The 10,233-nt window shown below is 56.9% G+C and overlaps 1 protein-coding gene across 1 annotated transcript; it reads right to left on the reverse strand.

Annotated features, from left to right (window-relative positions):
- Positions 1-316: 316 nt before the first annotated feature.
- On the reverse strand, positions 317-7,773 carry SLC29A2 (solute carrier family 29 member 2). The gene is made up of 12 exons (XM_042958136.1): positions 7,745-7,773; positions 7,404-7,485; positions 5,744-5,904; positions 5,382-5,521; positions 4,849-4,983; positions 4,103-4,200; positions 3,804-3,888; positions 3,116-3,252; positions 2,750-2,855; positions 2,550-2,635; positions 1,578-1,777; positions 317-928 (listed from the first exon to the last, which is right to left on the reverse strand). The coding sequence occupies exons 1-12, from the start codon at positions 7,771-7,773 to the stop codon at positions 817-819; spliced, it is 1,371 nt and encodes a 456-aa protein (XP_042814070.1). The 3' UTR covers positions 317-816.
- Between the last annotated feature and the right edge of the window lie 2,460 nt (positions 7,774-10,233).

Genomic DNA, 10,233 nt, shown 5'->3' on the forward strand with positions numbered 1-10,233 from the left:
ACCTGTACAGAGGGACAGCACCGTCCCTGCCTGGCTCCCCCAAGTGTCTCAATGTGGCTTCCGTAAGAGAATGGGTGCGGGAGAGCTTTGCAAATTGTAAAGTGGGGTGCACACATGTAAGCCGCCCGCAGCTCCGGGACCCAGGCCCAGCCTGGCTCTGGGGAGCGGGGACAGTAAGTGTGGGCTACGCAAACACTGTTTGAGGCCCAGATGGTCCTTTGAGTACCTTCAGATCCCTAATGCCCGTTCCTTCTCCCTGCTGCCCTCGGCCTCCCAGGCATCCTCTGCCCTGGGGTCTGAGACATCCGATCGTGGAGTTGCTGAGGCCTGGGGAGGGGCAGGCCTGCCCTGGGCTGGCCCCCACTCCCACTCTGAACCCCAGGCTGGGCCCCAGCAGCCACACCTGTGGCAAGACCCCGCTGGTGGCCTCCAGTGGCCACAGATCAGCAAGCGCGTGTCTTGAGATTAACAAATGTACTCTTGATGGTGAGGAAGGGCCATGGTCCTTGGCCCTCTTTCCCTGATCGGCACCTGTGCAGAGAGGTCTTGTGTGCCTCTGAATAGTCTGTCTCTGTGATTCAGCTCCACTGCTGGGGGTGGGGGGTTAGAATGACCGCTGGTGAATTCTTCCTCGCAGCCCCCAAATGGACACCAGCCCGGGAAGGAGAGCAGCACCCACTTGCAGGTGGCACTTCCAGACCGAGGGGCACCAGCCCAGCAGAGGCTTGGGCCCGGCTCGCCATTCCCCCTGCACGGGGGTCTCAGCTCCGAAGGGGTAGCGAAGAGAGAGCCGTGGGCGAGCCCGGAACGGAGCATTCAGAGCAACGCCTTGAAGAGGAAGGAGAGGGCGGCTCCACAGGAGAGCCCCAGGGCCAGGAAGAAGGTCATGAGGGTGCCGGCCACCTCCCTCTCATGTGGCAGCACCTGCCTAGAACACACGGGAGCAGGCTCTTAGAAAACATCGGGCCAATCCTGGACCCAGCCCCAGTGCCCTGTGCCCCCCTTACGACAGGACACCTCACTTCAGTTTCCCGATCTGTAAAACGAGGCCACTGACGGGGACATCTCTCATGCCCTGCAAGTCCAATATTACAGGACTCTAGACTCCACTGCCTTCCCTCTGGACAAAACGTCCCCAGCCTGGTTGTCCCCGTCACCTTTCCTCTCTCTGGATTCTCAGCTCCGTTGTCCCCAGCGTAAATAGTCCGTGAACCCTCCACTTTTGATCAACACCTTCGCTCCCCTTCAACTGAGAATTTGGGGGGAGTAGCTGGGCCCTAAGGAATGATAGTTCAACCCATTTGTTTCACAAGTGAGGAAACAGGCCCAGAGAGGAGGTCCTAGAACCAGTGTCTGGGCTACTTTATTGGCAGGAACCTCGGGCTGGGGCTTCCTCTCCCTTCCTGCCCCGGGGCCGGCTCGGCAGGGAAGGTCTGACCTGACAGGGTGGCTGGCACCTAGAGACAGCCAGGGCTGGGCTGGCGGGAAGCAGAGTGGACCCTCTCCTGCAGGCCGTCCCCCTCAAGAAGAGCTAGGCCACCTCCCCACGCCCAGGCCCACCCTCCCGACCCCCAGACCTGGGCGCCAGGCACATGGTAAGGGACATCAGGTAACCGTTGGACACCGCGAAGAGCAGCATGAAAGTGACGAAGTAGGCATCCTGCGGGAAGAGGACGGGCAGCCGGGACCTCTCGGGCACGTGGCACAGCATGAAGAGAGGCACGAATAGGACGCGCAGGCAGACGAGCAGGGGCAGCAGCCGGCTGTCCTCGTCCGGCTGTGGCAGAAGCCGGGGTGAGGGAGGTGCCCGGAGCCCACCCCGGACAGACTGTCACTTCCCCTGACCTGTGACTCTACATGAGCCGGTGAGGACCCGGCCCCCAGGCCTCCGGAGAGTGAGGGGCTGGGCCAAGGCCACCCAGCCATCAGGGACTGGCCTGGGGCTCGCCTCTGCCCTTCCGAGCTCCAGCTTGGGCTCTCTCCGTGGCAGAACTGGAAGAGACCTTAGACACCATCTTTGGTTTTCAAGCTGGGTTCCTCCAAGTACCCTTGGGGGTTCCGCAGACCCCTTCGGGGCACATGGGGTTGCTGAATGGGATTGGAAGCCGGGGATCCAGGCCCCATCCTAGCTTGGATCAGAGCAACTCCTCTTCAATCTCCTTTATTTATTGTATCTCCTTGGAAGATTTCATTTAAAGAAGGAGCACCTTGGCTAAAAGCAGTCCAAACACTAGAATCTTGTCCAGCGTCTCATTTGGTACGGGAACCTCCGTGTAACATTCCCTGAGGACCGAGGGCTGGGTTCTGGGCTGGATGCTGGGGAACATAGGCCATTTGGACGTGGCTTCTGCTTTCAAGGAGCTCACAGTCCAAGCCCTGGCTTGCATACCTCCAGGGGCCAGGTGCTCACTACCTCTTGGCCAGCTGTTCTGTTGCCAGACCTAGAGTGGTCAGACTTTTAGGAAACCACCTTTCTGTGCTCTTTCACACCCTCTGATCTCCAACTGCTTCCTGAAACCATCGGGCCCCCCCAGCCCAGGTATGCTCACCCATAGGAAGTAAGAGGTCAGACTCCGCCCCACCCAGTCCATGATGTTAAAGAGCAGGAAGCAGCAGATAGGGTTGAAGAACTGACCTGGGAGAGAAAGAGGGCTCATCCTGGTCCCTCCTTCCTCTTCCCTCCTCCTCCCCTTCATTCCTCCTCCCTCCCTCTCCCCTGCCCTGCCCTGTTCTGCTTCCCAACACTCACTCCACTTCCCAGGACTGGTGGAGCTGGTCACCATGGCTGTGATAGCGGGGAAGACAGACAGGGTGACTGCGAAGACCAACACAAGGCACAGCGCCGTCAGCCAGATCTGGGAGCCAGAGGCAGGGGTGTAAGCAGCGGGGCAGATTAGAGCCCAACGCGCAGCCCCAACCCCCAAGCGCCAAGCGCCGGCCGGGGCACAGGACACCTGGGGCCTGGCCTGTGTTCCTGGCCCACTATGACCCTGATACCTTGAAGCGGACGCAAGTCTTAAGGCCCCATTCCATTCTAAGGGTCTTTAAAGAGGGCTGGAGAGAGCAGCTCTCTCTTCCCCAGGGATGGTGGTTGGGGGCCATGGCCAAGCCAAACCTTTTGGAAGACAATGAAAACTGAAGGTTTTCCTGGCTTCTGGATCTCCTCTGGCTCCAGCTCTGGCTCCTTCTCAGCGTCAAGGTCCAGAGTCAGGGCTACCTTCTGGGGGCTGTTGGGAATACTGTTCTTCTCATCTGGGGCAAGAGGGGAGGGCAGGGTCATGCCTGTGACAGCCAGGCTCGATGGAGGGCAATTCCCAGCAGTTAAAACAAGTGACCCTCCTCCAGCTCAGCATGTAGGCAAGGAGAATTAACTATGGAAAGATGCTAAGCTACTATTATTAAGCACAGGCATGTGTCAGGCAGAGTTAAGCACCTTAGATGGATTATCTCACTGCTACTCCTTTGCAAATAAAGAGACTGAGGCTCAGAGGGGTTAAGTGACTGGCCTAAGGTCACACAGCTTAGATGTTGTGAGACCAGGGTTCAAACAAATGCATTTCGAGCCAGAACGAGCATGCTGGAGCTCTACTGTCCCCCCATTTTATAGAGGAGAAAACCGATGCCCAAAAGGCAGCAGGGATGACTTGACTCCCACTGAGTTCCCTTCATGATCTTCTGTGTCTGCTCACGCAAGGCTACCAGGGGGAGGACTCTAGATGGGGACGGAGGGAAGACGCTTCCCTGTGGAGGTAGCTTCAGCCTCCCCTGGGTCTTCCACTTCCCCAGTGGGGGCCCCAGCTCACCAGACTGGAGGAGCTCAGCTTTGGTCTCCAGCTCCTGACCTTGCGCCTGCAATGGTTTCTTGGCTAGGTAGTAGCGTGCGAACTCCTGCAGAAGGAAAGCGTTGGGCCTGCCTGGCTCGGCTGAGGTGTCCGGCTCCCTCTCCACCCTGTCGACCTAGAGGCTGGAGTCCCCCAGGGGCTGACTCCTTTGGGGATCAGGTCCCCTCCTCCGCCCCTGGCCCCTCTCAGGGCCTCAGACTCAGAGCTGTATCTGAGATGCTCTGAAGTGGGGCCTTGAGCCCAATACCAACCAGGCTCACCAGGTGGGGCAGGCTCAGGTAACACACAATAGACGTGAAGATGCCCACGCAGGGTGTGACGAAGTACCCCAGGGCGGACGTCTGGGCATCCACGCCACCTGTGCAGAAACTTCAGCTGCAGACTGGAGGGGGCTGGTCCCACTGGCTCCCACGGCGGCTGAAGCCTCCTGTCCCACTTCCCATCATGCACTTCTCAGATTCACCTCCAGGCCTCCGCTCACTGACAAACTCAGGAACCTGTGCAGGGCCCCAGCCCAGCCCCGCCCTTTGCTTCTCTCACTCCTCCCTACTTGTCATTTTTGTTGATCACCTGTTATGTGCTCATTATTACTGCATACACCTTACAATCTGGGGACAGAGCTGTAAGAATCGTTTAGATGGGAAAACTGACACAGGTGAAGTGCCCTGTCCAATGTCCCCGGCTGGGGAGCAGTGGAATTAGGATTTGGACCAAGTTGATCTGAATCTCAAACTTGTCCCCCCCCTTCCCTCAAACCCAGGTTGCTGCCACAAACCCCTATCAGCCTCAGGAATCCTGCCCCTGGCCCTATGGTAACCCATTCCTTACCTGGTCCTTCTCTCACTGTAGAGCCCAAGAACCCTACTCCCTGTCTCCAAACCCAACCCCCGGCTTCCCATCGCCTCCATCTTTACCAGAACCGAAGGCATCTCACTCCTAGCACACTGTCTCTGCTCCCAGAATCCCAGAGGCCACCCCTGCCCTCCAGCCACCCAGTTCCACTCACTGGCCATGGCCATGAGCATGGCAAGAGCAGCGAAGATCCCAGCCAGGCCCTGGCCGCTGAGGAAGAGGGTGCTGTAGGTGGAAGGCATGGTGCCCAGCTGCCCGAAGAGGCTGCCCTGCAGAACTGCACAGAAGGCTGTGGAGGGATAGGAGTGGGGGCCGCCGCTCAACTAGACAGGCCTTGGAGGCTTCTCGGAGGAGGTGTTGGCAGACTCTGGACTAAGTTGGGCAGGCGTGAGACTCTGGGCCCTCTGGTGTATCAGCCCCCATTCTTTCCTCTGCTCAGGTGTAGCCATAGGTCTGAGGCGCCTGGGGCCAGGAGGCCTCATCTTAGGTCACTGTGGGTTTGGGACAAGTGGCTCTTCTTCTCCCTCTGGGCCTTGGTTTCTCATCAGGGATAGGAGGGCTGCTGTCCTCCCTTCTTGGGTATGTGGGTCCCTTTTCACTTACAAAGAAGAGGCTGGGCTAAAGCCCTGGGTGGACTGGGTGGGGAGGTGGGGAGGTGGGGAGGTGGGGAGGGGCAGCGGTGCTCACAGTTGATGAACCAGACAGAGGCCATGGTGATGGAGAAGAAGGGCCCAGGGCTCATGTCCACCTTGACCAACACTGCCGTCAGGGCAAAAAGCAGCAGGATGGCCAGCAGGCTGCCCAGAATCCGCACCGTCTCAGGGATGCTGCTCACAAGGAGGGGCAGAGTGGACATCAGCTGGGCCCAGGCCAGGCAGGGGGAGGTGGGCAAGAGATTGAGGCCAGGGCTGGACAGAGGCACCTGGAGGGGACATGCAGGGGGAGTGGAGGAAGGATGGGAGTTCTGACCTGGGCCCAGATGGAGCTTCCTTAGCTGGGCGGGGGAGGGGCCACAGAGGGTGGGGAGCCTGAGGGGCAAGGTCTCTCACCACTGGTACAGGAAGGAGTTGAGGAGCGTGAAGAGCAGCAGAGGCAGCTGGGACAGCAGCGTCACCCAGTTGTTGAAGTTGAAAGTGTCTGCAGGGCCTGTGTGGTTGGTGCCCAGGGTCCCAGCGGTGTTGTTGGCCCCTGCCAGCCGCCCCTGGAAGTACTGACAGGATGCCAGAGGAGGGGGTACAGGGTCACCCTCCAACCTACCCTGAGGAACCCCCCAGCCTTCCCCCTCCGCCTCCTCCCATGCTTGGGATTGCTCAGTTAACGTCCGCGGGAGCTGTCTGTTTGTCCTTGTACTGATCCCAGCACCTGGCACACAGTGGGAGCTCGATGAATGTGCACTGAATTGAACAGCAGAGGGCTGGGACAGGGCCCAAGCCCTAAGAACCCCCAACCTGGGCCTTGCTCCATCTCTGAATCTTCGGTGCCTGGGTTCCAGCCTTCATCCCCCACTCCTGCAGCAGCTTCCAGATTGCTGAGTATTCATTGAGTGCCTACTGTAAGCCAGGCCCTGGCCTAGGTGCTGACCAACTGCATTCTCTCTAGAACACAAACTCGTCCAGTGTCTGCTTAACCTCCCCATCCGTCCTCCCTCCCCGCCCACCCCCCACCCCCGCCACTGCCCATGGCTCCCTGCGGGGCAAAACCCTGAGGTTTTAGAATGGCATTTGGGGCCCTTCAGGACCAGAGCCCAGCCTCTCTCTTGTGCCGCACCTGGGCTCTGCTGCTAAGCTTTAGGTACCCCAGGCTCTGGTCCTTTCTCTGAACAGGCTGCATCGCTGTCACCTCCACGTGGAATGCCTTCTCCCTTTCCTCCCACGCCCCCCCCCCATCACCCCGGCCAAACACCAATGCTTTGCCTACCCTTCTCCCAAGTTACAAATCACCTCTTCTGTGAAGCAGAAGGAATCACTCCCTACCCCCCCCCCCCGCTTCCGGGGGCCTACTGGATTTTACTCCAAGCTTGGGATGCTGAGTGTCATGTTACATTATTAATAGCTCTTTGCACCCAGCTCCCTCTCAAGACCAGGGGCTGATTAATCTTTGAGTCTCCGGGGCCCAGCACAGAGCCAAGCACTGAAGAGACATCTTGAAAGTTGTTGAACTGAATGTATATGAATAACCCAGTCCTAAAAAGAACACAAACCCCACATTTCTTCCTTCCCTTGAGAGAATGTAAGCTCCGTGAGGATCCAGGCTCCCTCTGTTATGTTTCCTCCTGCAGCCCCAGTGCCAAGAACAGGGCCTGGTTCACAGTAGGTACACATTACTAACTGGTGGATGAATGAATGTAAGCCGTGCTTGGATAATCCGCTTTTGGACTGGGTTAGCCCAGGGATGACTTAACCAGGGAATAACACAAACAGGGGTGGTGGATGGGTAGCTCTTTGCTAGTTCCAGAGCCCCCCCTCCCCCCCCCCCCCCGAGCTGGTAGCCTTGCCCCTGTAGGATCTGGGCATCTCTGAAAGCTTGGCCTTTCCTATCGGTGAAAGGGGCACTCGCCCTCTCTGAGGCTCGGTGCTTCAGCGGACAAACGTGCAAACGGGCATAATGAGGAGTCAAAGGTGGCATGGTGTGGAAAGCGCCTGGCACGCCTCTGGTCCAAGGCGATGGTGGTTGTGGCCATGGGGCTGGCACTCCAGCCGCGAGTCTCACCGGGATGGCCGTAATGAAGAAGTTCCAGGGAAGGAGAGTGCCCAGCCCCAGGATAAAGAAGCTGATCCCGACCAGGTGGTAGCTGTGGGGATCAGTCAGAAGGTCACCCCTAGGACGCGACGCCTCGGCTGCCGCCCCCCCTCCACGCCTCCCGGGTCGCCCCCTCCGGAGAGCGGACTACAACCCCCATCACGCCGGCTCAGGCAGCCCAGGGAGGCGGCTGATGGGAATTGTAGTTCCATCCAGTCCGCTTTGAGCCTTGGAGCGCCCGAAGGGAGCGGGTCTGCGCTGCCCACCGCCACCCGGATCCTCGTCCGCGCCCCACCCAGCGCCCAACTCGCCTGTCCTGTGGGGCGTCTCCTCGCGCCATGGCCGCCCAGCGGGATGCGCCGGGGTGGGAAGGAGGTTGGGTGCTGCACCTGCACCTACGCCGGGGCCCGGGGGCCAGAAAACCCGGGAGGCTGTGTCCTGCGGGCGGTAGACAGAGCGCGGAGGGGGTCGAGGCTCCCCGAAAGGGGCGGGGACGAAGCGGGAGCTGGGGAGGAGGGCCTGGAACGATTTCTGCGGGTGTCAAGCTCCGCAGGATCGAACCTCGCTCCGCCCCCGGGGCGGGGACAGAGGGTCGCACCACTCCTCCCTACCTCCCCCCGGCGGGGACTCCGGACTCCAGCCTGGGACCCTGCCCGACCTCGCGCTCCCGGCACGCACGACTACCCTCGCCATCCCGTGCGGCTTAGAGGCGGCTGCCCCGGGAAGGTCCCCTGCTGTCTCCCCTGTCCGCGGGCGCCCGTCTCGGACCTCTGCGGTTTGAATATGCAGATATGCACCCCTCTGCGGTGGGGGAGGCACCCCGCCCCTCCTCCGTCCGGAGCTGGGGAGCCGACCTGGTGCGGCTGCTTCCCCCTCCGCCAGCTCGGAGGTGGTGCCAGAGCCGTGCCGCGCGGGGTGACGCCGAGCCCTCCGGGGAGCTGGCTCGCCCAGGGGTAACCTGAGCGTCTGCCGCCAGCGGTCCTGGAGGGCTGCGCGGAGCTGGGTGCTTCGGGAGACCAAGGAGAGGGCCAGGCGTCCCCAGGCGGGTCTGGAAGACAGACAGACAGACAGACAGACTGCCTCTTCTCCTCCAAGCGGGTGCCCGGAGAAGCTCCGTGTCTTTGGGGGCGCACTGCGGAGGCGTGGGCCCAGCGGAGCATCCGGGCGGGCTTCCCGGTGACCGAGGAGCTGCGTTCGGGGCAGCAAGGGGTTAAGCAAAGGCTCAGGAGGAAAGGGTGACCCGGAGGTGCCCTCCCACCACCGCCGCTAAACGAACGAACAAACAAACAAACAAACAACTTTCGGCGATCCCGGGTCTCATCACATCAAACCTATGAAGATGCACCTACCTCCCACCTCTTTTTTTTTTTTTTTTTTTCCTGTGTAAAACTTTGAAAAGATTATAGACCATGGCCATTTTGAAATTAATTTGCTCTAACTCATGGAATTTACAAGTGGGTTTGTTTGCTCCGCAGTCACGGTGCATATAAATACTGATCTAAATTACAAATTACTGTCATAAGTAATGAAATTTTATGATCCCTTCCAGATTACGTGTGTGTGTGTGTGTGTGTGTGTGTGTGTGTGTGTTTTAGCCGACTGGGAGTCTACGGGGCAAAGACTGTGTTTGTCTGGTTCAGTGTTTTATTATTGCAAACATCTAGTACTACTGACTGGTTCCTAGTAGGTGTTTGATAAATACTTGGTGAATAAATGGATTGTAATAACATGCAAGTGATTTGAGGGAGAACAGAGACAGCATTAAATTACACTGAAGGAGAAAGTTATTCTCTTTTCAATTTGCTTTCAAGCCTCCAGAATATGTCAAGGGGGAAGTCTCAACTTGGTGCTAACGTGTTTCTAAGGCCTCTTGGTCTCGCTCCTTCTTTCTCTAACAAAAAGCTGGCATCAGGGTTTCTGCTGACAATTTCATATAAATAGAGGTTCATAACTTTTATGTTGCTTCTCTCTGTTTTTATTGTTGCTTTATTTTTCGGACTATGGATGCTAGCTTCCTATAATAATGATGTACCCTTTTCCTTGAAAAATAAAATTATGTATAATTTAATAAAGAAATGTTTATAAGTTTATTAGAATTAAATAAAGATTAAATAGAAATAAATTAAAATATAAGCTTGTTAAATAATGAAATATTAAATTTTTATAATTTATTTAAAAATAAATGTGTTTATAGTACACCTGAAATTAATGTAACATTGTGTGTCAACTATGCCTAAATAAAAAGGTATAGAAGAGAAAAGATAAATTTTCTTATAATTTAATGTACATTCAAAATTAATTTATGAAAAATGAGTCATTTAAAGGAAATTAAGTAGGGGCGCCTGGCTGTCTCAGTCAATGGATCTAACGACTCTTAATCTCGGGCTTGTGAATTTGAGCCCCACACTGGGTGTAGAGATTACCTAAAAATAAAATCTTGGGGGGGGACACATGAGTGGCTCAGTTGGTTAAGCTTCCCACTTAGGCTCAGGTCATGATCTTGCAGTCCATGGGTTCGAGCCCTACGGTGGGCTCTGTGCCGACAGCTCAGAGCCTGAAGCCTGCTTCAGATTCTGTCTGTCTGTCTGTCTGTCTGTCTGTCTCTCTGCCCCTCCCCCCTCGAAATAAATAAATACAACTTAAAAATAAATAAGATCTTTAAAAAAGAAAGAAAATTCAGTAAAAGGGACTGCAGGGTGGGCACAGCTGTGGCGCAGGTTGAACGGAAGGACATGAACAACTGAGGTTCGGGGACACTGCATTTGTTGAGGCGTGAGTGAAGGAGGTGAGGGAATCTCAG

The sequence above is a fragment of the Panthera tigris genome, chromosome D1 (genome assembly GCF_018350195.1).
Source record: "Panthera tigris isolate Pti1 chromosome D1, P.tigris_Pti1_mat1.1, whole genome shotgun sequence".
NCBI lineage: Eukaryota > Metazoa > Chordata > Mammalia > Carnivora > Felidae > Panthera > Panthera tigris.

Excerpts from the sequence above, each read along its gene's own strand:
- SLC29A2 (XM_042958136.1), bottom strand. The coding sequence starts at position 7,773 with ATGGCGCGAGGAGACGCCCCACAGGACAG. Across the intron at positions 3,889-4,102 it reads ACCTGAGCCTGCCCCACCTG|GAGTTCGCACGCTACTACCT; the intron begins GTGAGCCTGGTT and ends TTCCTTCTGCAG. Across the intron at positions 1,778-2,549 it reads TGACCTCTTACTTCCTATGG|CCGGACGAGGACAGCCGGCT; the intron begins GTGAGCATACCT and ends CTTCTGCCACAG.